Genomic DNA, 24665 nt, shown 5'->3' with positions numbered 1-24665 from the left:
CTAGATTTTTTTTGTCAGAGTAAAATTTTACAGTGTGAAAACTGTGGGGTTTTTTACAGAGAAAATTATTGAATAATTACAAATATTAGGCATTGTTTATGATCTGTGCCAAATTCTTCTGTATCATGAAATGTTTACTTATGTACTACCAGAGAGTAGCTCTTCACAAATTTTTATACATCTTTCTTTCATAACCTCATGTAATCCATTGATTAACACGTTAATATATGGGTATTTGGAAAACTGTATTTCAGTTTTATAAAAGGATGAATTTGCTGTTATAGGTTTCTGTGGGACCAAGAACATTCCCAAGTATTTCTGTGATTGATTTCTTCATGTTAGAGCTGGGAACACTGATGTTTTCATCTAAGCTTTATCTTAGTTAGACTGTAACTCTGCAGGGCAAAGATTGCCTCACTGCCTCTTATTGTGTGTATGTACAGTACAACAATGGGGCCACTGCTAGACAAAACAAACATCTAAGCCAACTTTATAAGAGTAACAGTAATGATAATATTTATAGCATACATTTACATGCAATTTGCATTGATCACAGTAGTCTCTAGGTTGAACAAAACCTGGAATACTTCTCTAGAGGAAGCCATAAATCTTACCATTTTGCTAATATTTTTGCTTTTTTTGTCTTCACATAGGGAAATCTAAGTTTTTCTTGTGTGGAGCCACATACAGTGCCTGTCTTTTTCAATGCCACCAGTTACCTTGAGGTTCCTGGTCGTCCAAACCAGGATCTGTTTTCAGTCAGCTTCCTTTTCCGAACCTGGAACCCCAATGGTCTTCTTGTCTTCAGCAACTTTGCAGATGACCTGGGGAATGTTGAGATTGACATAAATGAGGGCAAAATCAGCATCCATATCAATGTCACACAAGTGAAGAAGAACCGCATAGACATCTCATCGGGTAAGTGTTTTTCTTTAATTGGTACAATTTTCATTGGTGTTGCTTAAAAGCACAATGGAACTAAAACTTATAACAGTTGTTTTACACATTTAAATTTTAAATGGTGACCTTTATTGTATGTTTCATTGAGTAAGAGTTAGAAGAAGAACAGTTGTTAGATTTAAAAAGGAGACACAAATATTCCTTACTTTGTCATGAAACCTTGAAAACACATCACCTCTTGTCTGTGAGGCAGCATTAGTTTGTTTCTTTTTTTTCCTTTCTTCTGTCTTGCAGTCTTCTCTGCAAAAATATTTGGTTTTGAAAGGAGAGGATAGGAGACTAGCCTTATAATTGGGCTGGTCCTATTATTTCCTAATAATTGGGGAGCTCTGTTAAAAAGATAAAAATATCCATTTCTTTTAACCACAAGGCTGGCACAAAACATGCTGTGACATTCTCTATGTATGTGTAGAAGTAGCAGAGCTTTCACTACCTTATTTAAGATATTTTGGCCAATACAAGGTAAAATGTACAGGATTAGATTTTTTTCTGGAAAAAATTAACGGCGTGTCAGTTGATCAGCCTTTCCAAATTACTTGGCAACTTCACTTTGATACGGTGGAATACTTTCAGTTTATATTCTTTATGGACATTTCTTGATCAGTATTAGCCACATGTCAATTAAAACTTTTTCTCAGCAAAAAAAACCCAAAACTTTTTCCTGCAAACTATTCGGCTTATTGACTCTACAGGTAAGTGTGAATAGTTTGCAGGACGCTGTGAAAGGTTTTTTTGATAGCTGTAAGGCTTAGGGGCAAGAACATCAAATAAAAGAAGAGTACAAGTTAAAGAAGTGTACAAGGTACTACTACTAATCTGAGAAATGAGAAAGAGGTTTATATTTTATTTTTTTGCCAATTCTATTTTCTTAAATTTCATATAGTGAACGAAAGGATACAATAATCTAAGACAATAATTTTCAAATTTTCATCTCTATACATCTGATTAAAACCATCTGTATGTAATTAAACCATTAAACCATCTGTATGTATCTGTATTGTGAAAATTTCCTAAAGAATCAGGGATGTTTATTGTAGTCAAATGTGTGTTATTTTTGCTTTACTAGTAAAAGGCAACAGACTTTGTGCTGATGTGATGAAGCAGAATCTTGGGTTTTACTTGACCTGGCTGTAGCTTGTTTAACAACAGACAAATAACCAGTCCCTAATCTATCCTAGGCTTCAGCTTGGTAATGGTAGAGGAAATAAAAAGCTTGTAAAAAACAGTAATATTTTTTTGCTATATCAATGAAGTGGTTACTCTTTTGTCCATAATGTAATATTGAGCATAGCAATATTTTTCCTTAATGTAGTTTTCCTTTCAGTTTGTATCACATTTGAAAGGGACAAAGATGGTTAGTCCCTGTTGTTATACTTATGGCCTGTTTTTGCTTCCTGAGTGGATTTTTTCCATTTTTTTGCTGATCTTGCCAGTTGTTCCTTCAAAACAGGTCTCTAAACAACAAAAAAAATCCTTCCTTTCCCTGCCCAGCATGCAGTTAAGTGTTCAGTAATCATTGTTTAGCTGTGAACAGACCAAAACAGCTGTCATACAAAGTCAATGGCCTTGATTTTGCTTTTTCTTACATTAATCTTATTTAGACAATACCACCATTTGGTTGATTAGAGTTAGATTAATAAACTTGCTGTTCATAACAGGAAAATTAGGCCCATTGAGAGCTGAAATAAAGATTTAATTAGAAGACAAGCTACTGACTGTGCAGAATTACACAGGTGAAATGCTTAAAGCTTGTGTATAAATCAGGAGTTAAACATTCTATTGACTTTTTCTCTGCAGTCTAAACTGTGATTAATATGTTCACCATTGTATATGTCCCAGCTCAGCGATTAATGGTAGGTAAGAATCTCAGAAAACAGTCAAGAGATTTATCTTTACTGCTCCATTTTGTTTTGGAGTAAATTCTGCTTTTGGCATCATAGGATTCAGGCAAGCACCCTGGAAATTGCTGAGTTTACTCAAGGCATTGATGAAAGCAATGCTAGGCTGAGAAAATGGAAGAAAGAAGTGTTCTTGCTCTCTTCAAGAACTTTTTAAAAGCAAATTTCCAGTGTAGGTTTGCATAACAAAGGAGTTTGATATTGTGCTGCAGTTTTAAGAATAATTTAATTTTAGCATATGCTACCTGTTTACACAAAAACCTACTCAAAATTTGTGAGCTTGCAATTAGGAGAATAAGTTGTTAATTAAATTGTATTTATTTATAATCTTTAACAAGCTAATGTTTTCTTTGAGTGCAGAAGAAATTAATAAATGGAAAATGTCATACTCCCGCATTTCTTTTTGCTAGAAAAACAGTTCTAAAGCTTTTTCCAAAGCCAAATACAGATGTTGTTCAAGGTTAAACCGCAGTCTGTGTCCCAGTTGCTTCCTTTTTTTCCACTTAGTGTAGTATCTACCTGCTCTATCAGTTTAAGCCAGATTCTTTTCTGATGGAACTAAATTTTTCTAAGCTTTAAATATGGGTAAAAAATGGTAACCCATTAACAAACATGGAGTGTTGCTTTTCTCAAAGAAACAATAGTAACATTTGAAGTTACATTCCTTAGGAGTCATCTAATGGCTACCCAATGTTTTTAACAGCAAACCCTGAATCCCTGTTTCGATACAGAAAAGAAATTCATTGCCTCTTGAGAAAAATCTTTATGGTGTCATATTCTAAAATAATATATTGATTTATCTTTTATTTAATTTCTCAATTTTCATAGGCAGTTCTGACCTTTCGTATCTAAATACTCTCTGCTCAACTGAAATGCTAGAAGGTCAATAAAAATCCCTTGGATTTTACTGCACAGTACAAATAATAAATTGTTGGAAAAGGACATCATATCCATTGTCCCATAATATCTTAACACAGAAGCTTTTAGTGTCCAGAGTCTACAATGAAATTGAACTAATCTGCTTGGAGCTCCTTTTTTTCTCTTCCAACTGTCCCAGTTAACATCTTGTTCTGTACATTAGCTGCTGCTCAAGGCTCTCTTCAGTTCCTCTTGTCAACCACAAACTCATTAAAAGTTCGGTTGTGAATATCTTTTTGTCATATTTATTGGTATTAAATAAATCAGATTTCTTCCTGTGGAATCTCCCCGGGAAGCTTTCCACCCTTCTATCTTTCTGCTATATGTCAAGTCTTCTGAATAGCAGTTCATTTATATGTTAGACCTCAGGTCATGAGAACATCCTTCAGGTAATAAAATGTCTCTGTCTGACAGATCTAAAGTAGTAATCTTCCACTGATGATTCCCAGGGGCCTTATGTGGGAATCTAGTACTATTTTTGCCTCCACTGTTAAATGAGAGCTAAAATAGGGAATGTGTATGCACAGAACAGAAGTGCACTTCTGGTGGGAAGATAACATTTCCCATCAGGTCTTTTCCATATTACTGATACTAGTGAATGTTAGTAAGTGGAGGCAGATACCCATGAGGAACTTGTCAGCATGATCGAGAAGAACAACACAAATTGTGTCCACAGACATCATGATGTCTCAGCATCAGAAGAGTGTGAATATAAGAGTATATTTTGCTTCTGAGATAGCCAGTTTCGTCTCTAGGTTTCTCTGTGTATATTTAGCATTGGCTAATGACTTTAAGCAGGGAATGCAGCTACATAATTACATATTTGTGGTTTTGAATTCAACAGAACTGGGAAACAGACATGTAGGAGTTGTTATTCTTTCTTGAGCATGTTTTCCTTGTAGTTGGTACAGTAGATACTCAAACTAGTTAGAGCAACAGAGTTCTTGATTGCAGACTTTTTCTTCTAAGAAAACTGATGAGTTTAGTTAAAGTTTTTGTGAATTCTGCTTCGTCAGTCACTAATTTCCACTGAAGAGTTACCTACCAAATACAAGATATGCATTCTAAAATAGGTGATACCATCTTTGGATACATCATTGACAGTAATGTTGGAAAGGACATGGCAAATATACTTTAATTTGTGTTTTGAAGTCTCTGAGAACTTACACGTGCTGACTGAGGTGAATGTGGTTTTTTTCCTGGTATTTTCTTTTTAGATTAGTTATACAGAAATAAACAAAATAACGTTATACAGACAGGAACTGTAGATTTATTTGTTGTGTTTATGCACATCCTGACAGTAGTATCCTGAGGACACCTTTGATAATTCATATGATTTAAGGGGGGGTAAGGGGAATGTTTGCTTATATCTGAAAGACTGGGTATCTGAAAGTTTGTGTCCCTCACAGTTCATATTCTTTGCTATCTCTGCCTCCTCCTCCATAAAGGTGTCTCTTTGAAAAAGTTTGTTCCCTGGACTCATACACCTATGCTGAATACAGTTTGTCATAAATGGCAACCTCACGGTACTGTCAGCCATTCTTTCAACAGTGGCATGAATAACATCCAGCACCATTGGTTTAAAATTCCTAATTTTGTAAAAGACCATTTTTCTGTGAATGATGGGATAATGCAGTTTCTGTAAACTTTTCCTTAGATGTTAGTATTACTTGAAATATGTGCTTGGGCTTCATGTTATGTTAGCTTTTTAGTTCACTTTGTAGCACATTTAATTTTCTGGAAACTAGTGAGAAGATGTAGGAAATCTATTTAAAGGCTGGTTTTCACTTCTATCATAGAGAAGTAGTTGGCTAAGCACATCTTGTGATGACCCAGGATATGATTAATCATCTATAATAACTTAAAGTTCTTCTGCCTATTTAGTCTCATAGTTATATTTTGTCAATGGCTCTCTGTGAGTAGTAGAGGGTAAAAAGGATGCACTGACTTTTCATTTGATAGTATAACTTAAAGCCTCTGTATACATATATATGTACCATTGTGTATATAGCTAGATATCAGTCAGTTTACTCGGGTATTTTGGCATGCAGGAATTTTGCAGAACATTGGAGTTTGGTCAAATAGTAAAACCATTTGAATGGATTCAGGAGACCCAGGGCAGACAGCAGGTGAGTCTACACTGTCAGATCATTCATTCCTTGTTTAATCTCAAAGTCCTGCTGTTCTGGCTGTCCTCTCAGGGAACAGGCTGTATCTCTCATAGGATATAATTTTTCAATTGGTTCAAGCCCACCATCAGCACTGAGATCCAGAAATAGTTTGGTGGTTTCGTCTGATCCAGAGCTTATTACAATAGACAATATGTACAAAACATCAGCTCTAACTCTGTCAGCCTTGGCTTATCCTCAAAACTTTTTTCTGCCAGGGCCTGCCCCTTTATAGACTCCCATGCTCTCCTCTTCCATACACAAAACAAAGTTTGGATGTCATTGCTTAAAAAGTGTAAATATCAGAGGGTATCAGGTGACTTTCTTATTCATCACTTAATGAAGATATATCAGTTTTTAAAATCATAACAGTAATAATGTTATATCTCAAATCCAAAGAAGAACTTGTGTCATCAGGAGGAGAGTCAAATTGTTGAGACAGGGTTGCTGTAGCCATAATCAAGTAACAATAGTCATATGGCAGGCATGGAACAGGTTAGTGTTGCTAATGGCTTACACAGCGTGGGTCAACATGATGAAGAACCAGAGTGTATTGATCCACATCACTACATGCTGTGTAGTGTAACGAGGCAACCAGGTGCCACTAATTGCCAGGGAGTGAGCATGAGCTTGTGTCAAGCCCACCTGTGCCTGATTAGGGTGGGCCCCAACTGCGCATGAGCAGGACCAGGGGGCCAATAAAAGGTGAGGCCTGAGACACAGGCGGGGCTCACTCCTGAGCAAGCCAGCAGAGAGGTCAGTCGCTCTCAAAGCAACAGGACCAATCCAGGCTAGTCAACCCTGAGGGCTATAGGCTCGGAGCACTGTTCGTGAGTCTCTGCTGGAACACCTGGTTGGACCTTGAAGAGCCGTGCCCTAAAAGAGGTTCGTCTTGCTACATGCTGTGTAGTGGTGACAAAAATGAATTGCTATAGAGACCAGCCATAAGCACTGCAAATGTGAACTTGTGCTGGGGGAGAGGGGAGTGGTGAGGAGAAAAACATACTCTCCTTAGAATACAGTATGCTTATTTTCTGTAAATTTATAAAACATGTTTAGGGAGAGAGATTTATACATTATTATTGCTTACATGTATTATGTCATAGCATTTAAAAAAAAAAAAAAAAGCACAGAGTATTCAAGCAATGGGCCACATAACTCAGTGCAGCAGTATTGTGGAACAAAGCTATCCATTACACAAATTAAAACTGCCAGTGCTATCTTTTCACCTTTTCATCTTCTCCAAGAGCAAGGAAAAAAAGATTTTCTTTACTTTTAAAGCAGACATTTTCAGAACTTGCACTTAGAGTGAAAACAGGAATAGTCTTCCTAGTGCAGACATCCTTGGAAGTTCATTTGAGTTTGCAATTAATTTTGCAAGTTTTAACTTATAATCTTATCATCAATAATACTTGGGTAGGTGTCCCTCAATATGTCTACACAATTACTTAAAGAAAAACAATTAAAATTTATTATAATATCAGTTATGTGCTTTTGGGGAGGTTTTTTTTGGTTTTTGGTGTTTTTTTTTCTGGTGGGTAGGGAAACACAACCTCATTACAGGCATGGAACTTTATGTGCTAGGAACTGACATTCAATATCTTCTTTTTCATTGCTATTCACGAACCTGGTCAAATAGATTATTATCTGTGACCGATTTCTGGCAGTCCTTCTTGGTTAGACAGCATTATTTTAGAGAGAGGACAGAGTCACTTTTGTATATAACGAAAGTAAAAGTTGTCAAGCATCCACACGTCTTTTATGCTGCATAAAACTTAAGTGCTAGAGGAAAGATTCTGTATTCAGTCATGCCATTGTGAATTCATAGTGCCTCTGCTGACCTCCAAGTTTGCATTAATGACATCTGGCCCAAAGAATGCATTCAATTCTTTGCATGGGCAATACAGCTCACGTAAGTCAACTTGGTCCTAACTGTTTTTTTGACTAATACAGTCATGCACAACTGTGATGTATATTTCGGCATTTTGGCATTTTCTACTGACAATGACATGACTAAAAGCAATTTATATCAAAGTGCTTGCTTGAAATGGCATCAGGTACTCAGTTAAGCTCACAGAAGTGAGTATATTCAGCTGCAGAAATAAACTAAGGAAAAAAAGCCATTTTCTAGTTGTATGTTTCTAGCTCTGCCTTTTTTTGTCTTAAAAAAAGATAATGAGTCCCTTCAGGCAATTTTGCACATTGCTTCTTTTCATTTTCAAATGCTGCTGAAGCAGCAGCACATGAGCAGTGAGGTGAAACAGAGCAACTAAAGTCCTTTGGATTCTGTAATCTGAATGGCAGATGATATTGTTTTTAAAAGATTAGATATTTGATAGGGAAAAAAAAAATCTCAATTCCCTTGTTGTGAAGCATTATGGAATGCTTTTACTGAGGACAAATACTGAAAATTCTTCACATCTCCTTTGTAGAGTATTTACTAACGAAAGAAAAACATGTTTAGAGGCATGACTTCCTCTGTGTCTTTTCCAAGAAATATATGTATATAAAACATTTGAAGGATACATTCTTTTAAAATGGAAAATAACTTTATTTCTGCAGATTTTAAATAGTGAAATATTATAATAAATGCCCTAAAAATACAGAGTTAATTCATTAACTTTTTCTAGCTTTTTTTAGTGGCTCTCTTATACACATTGGCACATGCATTTAAACCAACAGCCACGTGAAATGAGCTTTATCTCACTACTAGCACACAGATTTCTAACAGAATGAAATAATGTTCTTAGCATTCTGGTGTAGGTACTTAAAGAATTAAATGTTAAAACAATAAAAACAGATCCCACATCCATAGATTCTGAAATTTGCAACACAAGGTTGATACTATTGACAGTAGTGAATCTGTAGAAGTGTTGAGGCATGCTTAAGAGAGTTAGGCTGGTTTCTGTGGTCTTGGCTGTTAATATATGTTTAATGACATTTGCTATGTGCTGTACAATAATATATGGTCCCAGGAAGATAACCTTCATGTACTGAACCATCCTCTAAAAGTACAGAAATAGGCACAGCACAGCTCTTCCTTCTTTGCCTTCATCAGTCCTTGTGAAACAAATAATCAAACAATTAAAAAAGAATTAATACCTACAAATATATATGTGTGTGTATATATATATATATATATGCTATGTCCCAGATTACACCCATTCCTAACTTTTTCTGTCTTGTTTTGTCACAAGTAGCGATAAATATGTTATAAAGCAGCACTAGAAATAATTTCCTCCAAGTGTTTTTACACCTCAGTCAAATTTACGTTGACTGTGGTTTTAAAGCAGCCAGTTATGTCCTCTTTGGAATGAAATCGTGATTCAAACAAAGTTCATGGGACTTTTGCCTGGCTTCTGTGGAGTTAATGTTTCATGCAAATCTTGGGCAGTGCTTTCACCAGTAGTGGAAATTGTTTCCCTAGAGCCAAATGTAGCCTATGTGTTCCAGGAATGATTACTTATACCCAGTCATGCATCAAAGTTTTTTTTATTCACTTACTGTAGGTTTTGCAATTAGAAATAAGTCACAATTACACAAAGTAACAGTGTTTTTGCTGTTTTAGTTGCAGATGCCTGAGATGCTCAAAGACATTCTTAAAAATATGTATTTGAGACATGCTTACTTTTCTTTTTTGTGACTAGAAAGCTATAGGCATAAAACATCATGAGCCAACTAACTCTTTTCCTTGTAATGGAAAAAGAACAGACTTTTCAACTTTCCCTGTATCTGGTACCATTCAGAAGGAATTTTCAAATGGCTTGACTAGTCAGGGTTCTTCATAGCAAGTTAGTAAGTCCTATGCTTTCAGAATCCAAAAGCATATTATTCTCATTCTTCACAAAAAATAAACCAGTGTATAACCAAACAATAAGGAATTGTATATGTAGTACAGCATATCCCACTAAATATACAAGTAACTTCTTGAAAGACAGTTCTGGATGCTTAGGGCCACATGGAAGAATGTTACTTCAAAAAAAAAAAGTTTCAAAAATTCTAAAATCTAAAGAATGCAATTTTATTGTCAGAATGTTTTAAAAGACCCAAGAAATTACAAAAGCATTTTGTTTTCCTTTGGCATGATGACATTAGATTTTTTAGTTTTCTGTTGAACAAACATGGAGCAGAAGGAATGCACCTCTTCTTCCTTCTCTTCTTTCTGCCTCTGAGTGGCCCAGTACAAACTGTGCATTTTGTGTTTCGTTTACAGAAAAACACTGTCAGGTATTTGAGGTTTCTTTTATATCTAATCTTTACTCTGGCAGGCCTTTGACTCTTGGACCCTTTGTCTTTTGCTGTGTATGGAATTTTACAGTTCTTTTTTTTACTACAAGTAATAATAATAATAATATTTTACTACTATCAACTAATATTGCTGCCAAGAATAAATAATTATATTAAAGAAGTGTTATATTCCAACCTACTTTACTTACCAGTCAGTTGGATTTTTGAGTGTTTGTTCCTCATGTCAGAAATATGTGATGACTGTTACTGTCTATCAGTCTCCATAAGGCTATTTATAATTAGATCAAGCTTTATATATTTCAATAATGACAAAATACTTATGCAGTAAATATTGAATATGATCATTCCAAAGGAAAGATCTACTTAGGTCATCCTACTTAGACAATGCAACAGATGCTCTGAAGCTGAATACAGTATCTTTTTTGGGTTGGTTTGTTTTTTGGGGGTTTTTTTGTTCATTTATAGAAAGAGTGTCCTTTTTGTTTTCTGAAGGGTTCTTCTGGTATTTGCAGCTTCAGGTCTCCATGGCCATTCCTGTAATAGTGAATTAGAGCCATTGCAGCATTGCAGTGTTTTTGGCAGTGAGTGAACTATGGAACAGTCATATGTTAAGGTAATGCAGCAGGTCTGTGAAAAACTATTTTTTTTTTTCAAAGCAGGACTGGCTTCCAGGTTTTTAAAGCCTTAACTTTTTGCTGCTGAAATTCCATTGCACTGTGTAAGAGTGTGCAGTAGAGGGCTGTACCAAGGAAAGAGCTGTTAGATCTAACTGTATGCCAAAGCAGATGGAGGTTGGGAGAGAAATTACATGTAAGTTCATGTTGAATATAGGTTTGGGCAAATAATCTTCCTTAGATGTAAAAAAAAGAAATTGTAGCGGGAGGAGCTGCCCGCATTCTCCACCAAATGTAGCGGGAGGAGCCATTCTTGCTCCTGAAACTCCACGAGCTGCTGGTCTCTTCCAGGACTCCAGCCACCACACAGCGCTTCCAGGGTAGAAGTGTAGCAGGAAGAGCCTTTCTTGCTCCAGAGGCTCGACGAGCTGCTGGCCTCTCCATGCCTCGCACCAGAGTGAACCAAGGTACCTTCTGTGGGTGTGTGTCCCACCTTTATTGGCCCCCTGGTCTTGCTCATGCCCAATAGGGGCCTGTCCTAATCAGGCACAGGTGGACTCACACCCACTCTTTGGCAACTCAAGGCACCTGGTTGACAATGTCTCTCTACAAGAAATTATGAGTATTGTATCTGTAATATATCTGATATTGGTAGCTCTGCAGGAAGTTAGAAAATAATGTGTTAGTTTATTGCATCCTAATTTTTCTGATTTTTTTCCCTCTTGCTTTAGTTATGCTTTTATTTTCCTTTGGCTTCTTAATACAGCTGCACTGACTTAATTTTCGGTTACTTCAGCTTCCTTAGAAGTTTTCTCACGTAAGGTAATAAATTACAGTTGACAAATATGCAGAGAAAATAAGCTTTGTTTATGTGCAGGCATTTGCCATGTGAGGCAAAACAACAGTTGAAGAAAAAAGTTTAGCTATTTTTAACTTTTAAAGTATTTTATTTTTTACGCAAATCGTCTAAGACCAAATTTGGAATGCCTTGGATTATGTCCTAAAAAAAAATCTCCCCACCACCACTGAATATAAAATAAGTGAAAAAAGGAATTGCACAGTGCTGACTAAAGACTCAGCAGTAGTGGATTTGTTCTTTTGTTTTTTTGTTTATTGGTTGGTTGGTTTGGTATTTTTTTGTGTTTTTGTTGTGTTTTTTTTTCCAAACAATAATGACATTAAATATATAGCTCTGTAGTTTTTCTTTTTAAAGTAAATTCAGCTTCCCCATAACTTTTTTTTCAAAAAGCCATACTAATATACATCAGCTCATAATGGAAGAAAATTCAACAAGCTTGAGAAAATTTTATAATGTTTTGAAAATCAATTTAAAAATGTAACCAAGAAAACATTAAGCAGAAGTAGGCACTGTTAATATCATTTTAGTTAGGTCTTTCTTTTATCTTATTTTGAACGCACAAGATGAAATTTTCCTTTGAATTTAATTATCTATGGAAAGTACATTTATCTCTTCAGTTATGTCACCAAAATCTTGCTAAAAAGAAGAATTATCTCTTAATACAATGAACAGTCTTTTGTAGAATTCATTATAGAGGTTTTTTTTTAAATATGATTTTTTAATACCAAAGTGATGAGCAAACTGTAGTAGGTGTATAATTAAGGAACAAACTCTTACAAGAAATTTACTTCTTAATTAGTTTTCTGAATTTTCTGGGTATCATTGACATTCTTGAAACAGAGCTGAATCGTCACATTCAATACTTGAAGCTGTTTGGATCAAAACTTTCTGCTCCAATCTGTATTTGTCATTTGTTTTAGAAGGCACATAGATGCCCACAACCCTGAAAAACCATGAGATCTTACTAAGTTAAAGTTCTGATTATAACGACATGCTGAGCTAGCAAAGGGAGTCATTGCAGTTAATCAGTTTTTTGCCTGTTCTGGATAGCGATTCACACGTCTAGCCATACAGAAGCCTGCAGCAGCAGCTTGTTCTAATTGCCACTGAAAACCAGTTTAATCTCATAGGAAACTTGTTATTGAGTTGTTGAACATTTATAATTTGATTCTTTCAGACTTAGCCTGATGACTCTAAAACACTTTATTTGAAAGCACTTTAAATTTTTGCATTGCAAGGAGGGTAGCTGATGGTGGTAGATCTAAGATCTTTAAAATCCAGTAATTTTTATTATGGAAATTATTATGGATCTGTAAGTACTGTGGACTCAAGAAGGAATATAGCACATATTTTTCCACATGTAAATGGCAATATTCAGTTGAATAAGTTGCATATGCTCTCACCATCTGAGTCCTGTGAATGTTCCTGTGATTAAGCAGCAAATATAAAAGCTCTTGTTTGTTTCAGGTTTAATAAAAGTTTAAAATATTGTCTTACCATTTATGTGTTACAGACTCACTAAACTAATTAAAAATCTTGTGCCAGGTCTTGTTCTCTCAATAGGTTATTTTAAAGACTTATCATTTCACAGGGTAGGTGTTTGATAGAGGAACTGTAGCAGGGTTCTTCCACCTGTAAAGGGCCCAGGTGGTTAAGAGGAAGTGCCAATTGTTACTTGCTCTCATGTCAGGACCCCACCCCACTTCAAAAGGGAATACATATTGCAGGAGCTGCAGGAAAAGATGCCATTGGCACTAAATCATTAAACCTGCAAGGGCCATTGGGGTGTTATACAAGGGAAAACTTAAAACAGATCTTTAGCTTCTACAGACATAAACCCTCTTCTGTTAAAATCTCTGAAGTTTATACTAATTTCCAGTCTTTAAACACTCCTTAAGAGTTGCGTCTCCATGAGAGTGCCCATGTACATACACAGCCACAGTCCATATTTATATATCCCACTTTCTTTAGAACCAATGATCAGTGTAATTACTTACATTTCTTATCCATGTCTAAGCAAGCAGGATCCTAGAAAATAAACACTTTTTCTTTATACTGTTCTTTGTCATTTGAGAAGTGCTTAGCTCATCCTCCAATACTTCAGCATTTTGTCTTGTGCTGTTGAAGGACATTAAGAAGATGTGTTGGATTTGACATTTTGATATTTTCCCAAGTTAGGAAAGAACTTTTCCAATTTAAATGTTGTATGAACATTAAGAATTTGTTTTCTTGTGGAAAACATGCTGAGTTATTTCTTGTCCTGTGCCATCTTAATGAGTTTCAAAAACTGTTTTCAGAATAATAGCTACACTGGAAAATTCCATTTACCATATACATGAAGTTTCATGTATTTACGATATACATCTCACACAGTCAGGATATCTTTTAGATTTTACTAAATTTTTTTTCCAGAGTAAAATATAAATAAACACAGACATTCATCATTATGAGAAACATATTGCAACTTGAAAAATAAACATAAGAGAATTCTTAATTTGTTTTTCATGAACTGATCATTGTTTGGATGGATTGTGTTACAATTGACCACTTAATCACACACTAAACACACTAACATAATCAAATGTATCTTGTTTTGACATGCAAACTCGTGCAATGTGCAAGCACACAGACAGATGGAAAATTCACCAGTTGAAAACTTGCCTATGAAAGTAAATATTTAAGAACCTTTCAGATTTTAGTAGGATTTAACAGAGTATTTACTGTTTAGCCTCTTCTTCCCCATTTCTACTTCAGCCATCATCTGAGCACTGTCACAGTGTCACTCTTCTGAGTAAGTATGGCAACAAATAAGGAAAACCCAAGTCATTACTCAAGCAAAGCATATGTAGAAGTTGGGGGGGAAATAAAAGGAACCAAACTAAAGTCTGATAAATTGTGTTTGAAATGTTAGCTCTCTCTTAGGTTGTGGAAGTAGCTTTAATCCCAACTGGAACCCTTCAGGCTCAATATCCCTGCTGCAGGTATGGCAGAGGGATTCTCTAGTTTCCTAGAATTTTTATGCAGGTGGCAGGAAGGCAAAGTCACAGATTTTTTTAGGTGCAAAGGTAATGGATTTAAGGGCTTCAAGGGAATATATTATCTGATTATAAAAGTCAGAGCCTTTAACTGAGTGTATTATAAAACAAAATTGAAATGAGTAGTACAAATTACAAGTTATAAAAAATCATAAGTCTGGTCCTTACACATTGTGAAATGGCCTTTGATGTTCATCTGTGGTTTTAAGTCTTCTCATTTCTTTTGCTTGTAGTTTCTGAGAATTCAACAGTATATCATGATATATTTTTCTTAGTGCATTTTGATTTTGTGGTAGTTGAAATCCTCTTATAATCACTTTTCTTCAGGAACTGTGTCCTTCAGTAAAGCCTAGGATACATTAAGATGTGATAAAATCGTAAAAAGTTAGTGGCAGAAATATTGCTATCTATTGTGAGGGTGGAGGGAAATATGCATTCCCTGTGTCTACTGCTAAGTTCCCAAAGAAATCTACCTTTTCCACAGCTGGTTACTTATTCTTGAGAAGGCAAATAAGTGAGAAGAAACTTAGGTCTCAGAAAACAAGAAAAGTATCATTTAGGCAGCTAGCTGTGGGGAACACAGGACAGATGACATAAAATTTCAGCATTCAGTGAGAACTGGGTATTACAGACCTCCTATATCAGGTGGGAGTTGCTCTTTAGAAGGCAGAGATGAAAGGAAGCTGTCTTGCTTCAGCAGTAGGGAGCAGGATGAAAAAATGTGTATATTTGGAGGGTAGTGGAGGAAGGTTGAGGAAGGTGGAATAAGAAGAACGACAGGATCTTTTTATAGACATCTGAGACCGAGTGTTCTTATAAATAGGCTGAGGTGAAACTCATTATTTCAGTTCAGTTACTTTCCTTACCCCAGTGTAGTTATGGGAATGGTAGAAAAAGTATAGTCGTGCTAGATTAAGTACAGGCAAATTGCCTAACTGCCTTATTTACCAAGGTTGAGAAACAAACCTGCTCTGAGCTTCATGGTATGGTACACTGATAATTAGCACCCTAGCAGGCTCACATGATTTATGTATGAATGCCTGATGTGCATACCTGTGTTTGACTGAAATACAGACATGCCTCCAGTGACTGAAGTAAGTACTTGACCAGAATGGCTAGGCACTCTTCCTGTTTGCCTCAAATATATTACAGAGTAGCATAAATTCATAAAAATTGTAATTTTTATGAAGCTGTGAGTAGGGAAGTAGCTTACAGTTAGCCACAGATATCCAAAGGGGAGTGATCTGGGGTTAACAATAGAAATAAGTTTTATCCAGTGACAAGAAGCCTGTTCTTTTAAAGATATGCATGAAGTTGTAGATAACACTCTATAAACATTTGATCTTCCTGTACCATTCTCTTAATTACAGCCTTCTGTAAATTCAGATAGATGTTAGAATGTCTGGAGTGTTCTTGCTATATATATATATATATACTCTGTATATATATAAATACATATATATGTATGTATACTTATATACTCTGTAGCAGTCACACTTTTTTGTATTTTTGTTATAGTGTGTCTTCAGTATTGGTACTCACACTAGAGACACAGTATTCAGATTTGACCAGTACCTTGTGCAATGATACTAATACATCACTCAGAGTGGGTAAACTGACAAAATTCTCAATTTCCTAACCATAAGAAACTTAGATAAACTTCTTTAACATTTTAAGCTTAGTGGTGTAATTTTGATGGCTCTTGGTTGCCCACTCCCAAAAACATCTCTCCATATCATTCCTTGTATCTAATTCTATATTTATTTATATCTGGCTTTGAATTCATCTGGCAACTACACTCTCTTCTAACATTCAGTTCTCCATATGTTCTGCAGTTCATATTATTTTTCTTTTAATGTTCTTCATTTTACATATGACCTAATAATGAGTAGGTATAAACTGGCCATGGATCACTTCAAACTATAATTTAGAAGGTATTTAATGAGTAGAGCAACAGTATTCTTCTGGCTCAAGATACTAACAGCAAAATGAGGTCCCATCTTACCCTTAAAAAGTTGAAAATATGTAGTCCTGCAGATGAATTTGATACCTGCAATATGAATAAAACAATACTGGTTTTGAACATACTTGCTCTTCTTGGCAAATTCATTTTGCACTATAGCTCTTTAGTGGCTTCATTTTTTTTTTATTTGTCAGAGTAAAACTCTAGAGTTAAATTCTGTCAAATTTATCCCCTTGCTCAAGGTATGTTAGTCTCTGGGGTTTATTCACTGATGATTTGTACTTGTGGGAAAAAAACAAACCACCTCAAAACCAAACACAGCTTACTACAGTTATTTAAGCACAACTCCCCAGTGATAATACTGTTGCCAGCTCAGTAAGAAATATGCTGCTATATACAGCTCTCAGACCTTTTCACTAGCCTCAATTTTCTTTCCAGGCTGGGCTGCCTATCTTTTAGGCCAGATTTTCCAACCCTTCCATAAATTCTTTTATCTCCTCTACTCAGCGCAGTTAGCAAGCCCCTAAAATATGAACATCCATTGATCTTTTGCCTCATACTGTGTGTTTTTGGCTCTGTGGGCATATGGGTCATTAAATTCATACTTACATATATTTAAGGTTTTTGCTATTATTAGTTTTCTGCTTAGCAAAGGTAGTTCTCTGACTGGTATCTTCAGTCTGTTCTTACTTCTTTGGACTTTTGATTTCCTTTTGACTTCTAAGAAGGATATTGAAAATCTAAGATTGAGGTTTTCCAAGTTTATATTAATTTTGTTGAAGTTTTAATAGTGAACCTATTGAGTTGAAACTATAACAGGATTTGTTTTAATAACTCAAAAGACTATAAATTAAACCAGTTTTAAGTAAGCAATATAGGGATTTATTTTATGTTGGGTGGTGTATTTATTGTCTGGAATTAGCAGAAGTGGGACTGGATTCTCTTAAATAGTAAAATCATAGAATCATAGAATTGGCTGGGTTGGAAGGGACCTCAGAGATCAAGTCCAACCCTTGATCCACTACTGCTACAGTTACTAGACCATGGCACTGAGTGCCACATCCAGTCTCTTCTTAAATATCTCCAGGGACGGAGAATCCACTACTTCCCTTGGCAGCCCATTCCAATGCCTGATCACCCTCTCCGTAAAGAAATTCTTTCTAATATCTAACCTAAACTTCCCCTGGCACAACTTAAGACCGTGCCCTCTTGTCTTGTTGAAAGTCGTCTGGCAAAAGAGACCAACACCCACCTGGCTACACCCTCCTTTCAGGGAGTTGTAGAGAGCGATGAGGTCTCCCCTGAGCCTCCTCTTCTCCAGGCTGAACACCCCCAGCTCCCTCAACCTCTCCTCATAGGGTCTGTGCTGGAGTCCCTTCACCAGCCTAGTTGCCCTCCTTTGGACCTGCTCCGGGACCTCAATATCCTTCCTGAACTGGGGGGCCCAGAATTGGACACAGTACTCGAGGTGTGGCCTCACCAGCGCTGAGTACAGGGGCAGAATCACTTCCTTGGAGCAAAACAGATTGTTTACCTTAGTTGGTTTGCAAGTACCAGTAACTGACATACAGTCTGTCCATAGATAATGGTCTCTGTTTAATGTTGTTAACATCACATACCTTTTACAATCAAAGAATCACATGATTTTTCTAATCATGTCACTTAAATGTTATTGTCTGTTGGATAGAAAATGGCTATTACTGGTGTTAAAAATCTGCACATTTTTCACCTTGATGATTGTCCAGAATGCTTGGCTGAAATTCAGATCCTTGTAGTCTGCATTCAAAGGACAGATGGTTGCTGCAGTCTACTGGTTCAGTTTAGTGTTCTTCAATGAAGTGCCCTTTGTACTGAATGGCTAGAATCTTGTTGCCCTGAGCCCACTTGGAACCAGGCAAGAGAGATGGTTTCTTTTCTTATATTTTCTTGTTTCTTTCAGTCAGTATTGTAACAAAAATTTACTTTCTGTCAGCTTTTTATCACTGTCATCTTAAAAATGTTCTCTGGCTGCCTTGGTGTGTACACTTTTTAGTATCTATACCACTCTTCCCATGCACACCAAAATGTATTCCTGGAACTAAACCTATTCCCACCTCTCCTAGGCTTAATCTCATTTATGGAGGCAACTGTACTAAAGGGATCATGTATTGTCTAGTCTTGCATATTCTGTCATTTCCTATTGGAATTATGGTCATTAAACAAGTGAATATTTATGTGTTTTCTCATGTTATATCTTGCAATTTTTATTATGGCAAAAGCAGATGCCTCCAATTCAGCTCCAGGTCATGTCCACCTTTTTGCTAATGGAGCTGTTTGTGGACCCATCTTCTGTGTGGGCTCTTGAGCATGACTGATAATTAGAGAGGTTTTAACCTGATGTTACTCATCTGACCTTCTGCACAATTTCATAGTTTCATGGACCTGATGGGAAGAGTATTATCCATGGCAGTAACAAAGAAAAAGATGATGGGAGGGACCTTCTATGTTAACCAGATATTTTGATGGATGACTAGTAACCTGTTATCCCAGAATGGAAAGAGGTGTCCATGAGCCTGGGCCGTTTTCTGGCTTGCACGTGGGAACTATTATGGATCTTTTTCATTACTGTGGCATTGTGGCAAAAAGATTCAGTCCATGATTTTACATTGAAAAAAAAGTGTCTAGCAAACACTTTGATCAGGTTTCACAGCTGTGGTTCCTGAAACAGATTTTTCAGCCCTATTCAGGTACCAGTATTTTGCAATACAGGAGAGGAAATGAAGGGGAAGAAAAAATACAAAAATAGGAGCCCTAGTTGATACTGATTCATAATAATGAACGAAAAAAATTAATAACTATAAGTAAAAGTTTACTTATATAATGAAAACTTTGAAGTGAATGTTGGGGTTTAGTTAACTGCACATGGAATATCAAGATAAGCCTATTGACTCTCCAATTATGTTTTGAGCTAAATCGCTGATTCCTACTGTTTAAAGAAAAAAAAAATCAGTAGGTATATTTTTGATCAGGTGACTAAGCGGAATACCATTCATAGGAAGCATAATATTCACTAGAGCAATAGAAACATTAAAAAAAAACAACCCAAACTACTTGGAAGATAGTGATAAAAGGATAATTCTTGTTTTATTTGTCAGTATCACAAATGAAATAAATTTTGTTTTCTAGACTCTAGTCTCGTGTGTGTGAGTGTGTGTGTGTGTGTGTGTGTGCTCTCTGGCTTCTTGCTATGTGTTATGCATTTCAGGGCAGTTTAAACTGCTCATGCTCTTGAGTGTCCTTTGGGTATCACAGCTGTCCTGGTTTGGGCCAGGTGATTTTCTGTCTTGTACTTTTATACAGATTTATAATTAGCTTGAGCCCCACATTGGATGCCAATAAATCTGTCACGGTTTAATACTGGCCTGGCAATTATACCAAATGACAGATGCTCTTTATTAATCCCCCTCTCCTCCCTGATAAAGAAAGGAGAGAAAATAAGAGAGAGAGACTTATGGGTTGGAAACTAAACTGCACAGCTTTAATGAAACAGTAATGATAAATAGGAAAAATTACTAAATATATACAAATATACAGGAAAATTGATACAAAGTTCATCCTCCCATTACCCCAGTAACTCCCATGTTACCACCGAGGCTGCAGGGCAGCCCTGGGAAAGTCCAGGCTGGACTCCTGGAGTCAGCAGCAGTCGGGAGCTGGAGGCAGGAACACAGAGATTCAGGCTGGCACGGATCAGGACCACAGGCAGATGAAGAGATGGAATCATCCCAGGATGCAAACAGGGACAGGAGAAGAAAGGGAAGCAGGAATGGAAGGGATTTGACCCTCATGATCCCTCAAATTTATACTGAGTATGACGTGTATGGGATGGAATGCTCTGTTTGGTCAATTTTGGTCATTTATATCATCCATTCCTCCCCAAGGGAGGGTTTCAGGCTTTTACTACTTTTCTCCTTCTGGAAGGCAAAATATTTCTCAGAACTGAGCAGTGTCCTTGGCTCTGCACACCAGTCTCTAGCTGTAACTATAAACATCGAGTGTTATCAGTCCTAGAAGCACACACTGACTGAGAAACTTGCTGTTAATTTCAGCAAGTGCAGCTACTTACAAGAGACTTAGATGAAAGCAAAATTACAAGACAGAAAATCACCTTTATCCTGGCCCAAACCAGGACACAAGTAACCTGTAGTAGCAAGCAGATGAGATGCATTTTGAATGTAAAGCTTTTTTCTAAGGGTCATCCTCTTTTTTTCTTCCCTATCTTTTTGACAGCTTCCCTAGAGTTTCAAGTCTCAGAAAGTTAACATAGCAAGACTAAATATATGAACTTCGAGCCACAGTGTATTACTTTTCCCAGTAAACCAGAGTTTTTGAGTATTAGCACATACTGCATGGAGCTTCTTACTGTGCCAATAGAAAATCAGATTGAATTAGTATAGCTCTGAAACTTGAGGACTGTTGTCATGTTGCTATGCATGCTGGCCATGGAGAAGACTAAAAGAAAGGAATTTAATTGCAAACCTTAAGCATAAATCACCGTGAGCTATGAGGTACTTACCACCTTTTCAAATGAGCTTGGTACATGCAGTAGGCTGGCAAACTGGAGAATTTATAGAGCACTAAACTATGTCACTCTTAGCCAGATTTAATGTACAGTAATACTATGCTCACATAAAGTTCTTCACAAACGAGATTTGAAAAATGTTAACTACAACAATCTCAAAAGATCAGTGCAATGCATATGATAGTATACTCATGTTGAAGCTTTCCACTTAGCTAATGCAGACCTACTAGAGTGACTAAAAGACTAAATTAAAATTATTAAAAAAGAGTTTGATGTAGTATTAGAGAACATAACTGCCTAGACAAATTCAGTCTCATTTAATGATATACATCATAAAGAGAATTTTGTTTGATCCACTGATATGCTCTTTTAAGTATGTATTTTTTAACTCCAGTATTTTTTTTTAGAGGGTAATACTTTCATTTTCAGTGAAACCTTAAGTTTTATCAAGATACATTATTTGTATAGTATCAGATTTCTGTGAGCATTAGAACATATGCAGCTCATTTGTCAGTGGAGAAGACCCTGTGTTCTCAACATCCATGCCTGGTATTCCTCCTTTTAATTCAGCACTGCAATAGAGCACCTAGTTACTAAAAAGAGAAAACCAATTAGGAACAGCAGACATTTGTCTGTTCTAATTCATCTGTTTATCTGTCTATTTAATCTACCTAAATAGACAAATGAAGCTTAAAATTTCAGTTCTCTGCTGACCTTATTATTCAATCTAGAAGCATCTGCATCTTACTTAGCAGACTCAAATATGTTGATGAAAAGTAATTACATATCTAATGTATTCCAGCACTTATGCAAACCTATTCTTTTTATATATTATTACCAAAATATAGTCTGCTGTCTGGTCTTCTGAGCACTCCTCTAGTCAAGATGGATCTCCTGCCACTTGCTTTTCTGTTACCATATATTATCCCTTATCAATCTGTGGGATGAATATGGTCTTACTCAATTATATGAAATAATGTGGAGGACTCTGAACTTACCTTCCTCTGTCAGAAAATTGAGGGCCCATCAATTCCAGGCAGCTAAGGCTGCAATGAAGTAGTTCAAAAGACCATAAGCCTAGGAAGATCAGCAGAGCAAATTTTTTATGTAGTTAAAATCTTCTCTATTTGTGCTTCTAGTATTTCCTGAGAGTCAAGTTCTGTAAGGTAGCACTAGAAATTTGTAGACCTAAAAATCCATGTGAATCATTGCCACATTTATTTTCTATGGCCTTTTGGCTTTGTTTGTTCATAATGAACACAAAAAACAAAGCAAAACAAACAAAACATTACTGATTTTTGGCAGCTGGCTACTAATATTTAAAGATATTGTGGCTGGTCTACCTAGGTGGATTTATCTTAATTATTGCCTGGTATGCTTCCAGTATCTATCTGCAAGATTGGGGTTTTATTTTTCTAAATCACAGAAGAGCCCAAGTTGCTTAAGGCAGAAGCTGATATTGTGGGCTGAGAGGCAAAGCCTTGGTACTTAATAATGAGGCATGCACTGTACTCTCAGCTGGACTCAGTTTGAGCTTCTCTGTATGTCCATGTCAGCAGTGAAAGACAGTAGTTCCTCCAAAGTGCATTAAAATGCCAGCTTTAATGAGACATTAGGTGGGTTATCAAGAAGAGGTGCTAAACTGGGTCTATTTAAGGACATATGTGCCAAATGCCTTAAAACAGCCCATAGTGGCTACTGGATTTGAAACAAGCTAGTTTATATGAGGCTCTGATTAACACATGTCTGAGTCTAGGACACATGCATTAAACTGAGTGACGCCAACTAATAGGTGGTACTAATATGATTTCAGTGCAATTACCTTTTAAAATTAGTAGAATCTTTCACTGTAGGGATAAACCTGTCCATAACGGGGCTTTTAGAATCTTAAAAGGCTGGAGAAAAATAATGCAAATGCACGGGTCATTGACCAAAACCAATATTAGACTAAGAGTAAGTTATCTCTTACTTTTTGTAATAAATCAAAAAGAAGGTTATAGCGTCCTTAGAAAACTGTACCTGAATTACAGGTTATCCTTCAAGGTGCAAACAATGTCTTATCAGTGCTATCTTAAAAGTGGTTTTGATAGCAGTTAGTGCTGGGAGCAAGCAGTCTATTTGATAATCAGAATACATTTTCTAGTCTTCCATTTCTTACCTTGACATTGTTTTTCCTTTTTATAATTGCTAATTATATTTTTAAATTGATAATTATGGGATTTTGTGAAAAAGTCAATGCTCACTTTAAAGGCAACATACTGAAATTAGTTTTCTTATGTATCTTGTCCTATTCAGTAACCCAAGTATACATAGCTGATGTCTTACATGTTATTTCATTTTTACAGTTTTATTTTGATTATTCTATTAGGTCAGCAATTCTTTTTTATTTACTCTGAATTCAGTCTTGATGTTTTTTTTATCTTCCAGTAAACCTTTCTATCACACCACAACCCCTCTGCACAGATATATTTCATATTTTTGATCTATTGCGTGATTCAACCTTTAGAATTAACTCAGAATTAACATTCTTATTGGCTGCTTATCAACATTATAAAATAATTTCAAAGCTGTCTGTTTTCTTTCACTCCTGTCTTCTATTAAAACTTAGGAAGATCTCATCTTTGTATTGCAAGGGGAAATTGTCTTCAGTGCTGAACAGATCACTAGCACTACCCACATCCCTTGTTCAGTCTTATAGGCTAAGAGGTATCATTGTAGGTATCTGTGAGCATTCCTCAGCATTTATTATTTTAGTAGTGAAGTTACTATATATTTCCATTAAACTAAGGCCATGGGTTTATGTTAACCATGGAAGTGTTATTTAACAATAGGGGTGATTTGGGCTATTCTAGATTACTTTTACTGAAGCAGACTGGTGTTCTGGATTCAGTTCCCAAATCTATTACAGAAATTTAAGTTAATCTTTAAAAGGCTCAACTATCATCTAATAGATTAAAAATAGTTTAGAAATACATCTTCATTCTTTTCAAATCACTTTTCTTTAGCCTATTAAAGAAGCCTTATAAATACCTTGCTTTTTACATCTTGCTTTTTCTACATTGTCTATTCTAACACTTTCTCATTTTGTTGAAGAAACATCTTTGTCCTGAATTAACTGCAAGCCTTAATTGTAAGGTTGAAATTGTAAGGTTGTTTCTAAATTCATAGTAAGGTTGTCATGCCTTTTCCCATTTACAATTCTCTATTTGTCTGAGAAGATTCAAATCTTTTCCATCCATCCTTAGAGATGACTGTGATAAAAAGCATGCTTAAGCTTTTTTCCCATTATAGGATTCTGTCCTGGACCACCAACATTTATGTCTAGACAAAAGAGAATAGAATTTGATAATTAAAAATATCTAGGGAAATATGGTACTTTTGATTGTGTTATTGAATCATTTGCCATCAGTTCTTTTACAGTTAGAGGAAAGTTTCTGTTTC

The 24665-nt window shown here is 36.0% G+C and overlaps 1 protein-coding gene across 1 annotated transcript in view; it reads left to right on the top strand.

Annotated features, from left to right (window-relative positions):
• Nucleotides 1-24665, top strand: part of CNTNAP2 (contactin associated protein like 2) — an 816026-nt gene that overhangs the window by 454009 nt on the left and 337352 nt on the right. The window contains exon 8 of the mRNA XM_030444894.1: nucleotides 654-918. Within this exon, the coding sequence (XP_030300754.1) occupies nucleotides 654-918 (265 nt within the window). The remainder of the gene's footprint in view (nucleotides 1-653; nucleotides 919-24665) is intronic.

The sequence above is a fragment of the Calypte anna genome, chromosome 2 (genome assembly GCF_003957555.1).
Source record: "Calypte anna isolate BGI_N300 chromosome 2, bCalAnn1_v1.p, whole genome shotgun sequence".
NCBI lineage: Eukaryota > Metazoa > Chordata > Aves > Apodiformes > Trochilidae > Calypte > Calypte anna.
The sequence above is the reverse complement of the archived record's forward strand: the minus strand, read 5'-3'. Positions and strand labels throughout refer to the sequence as shown.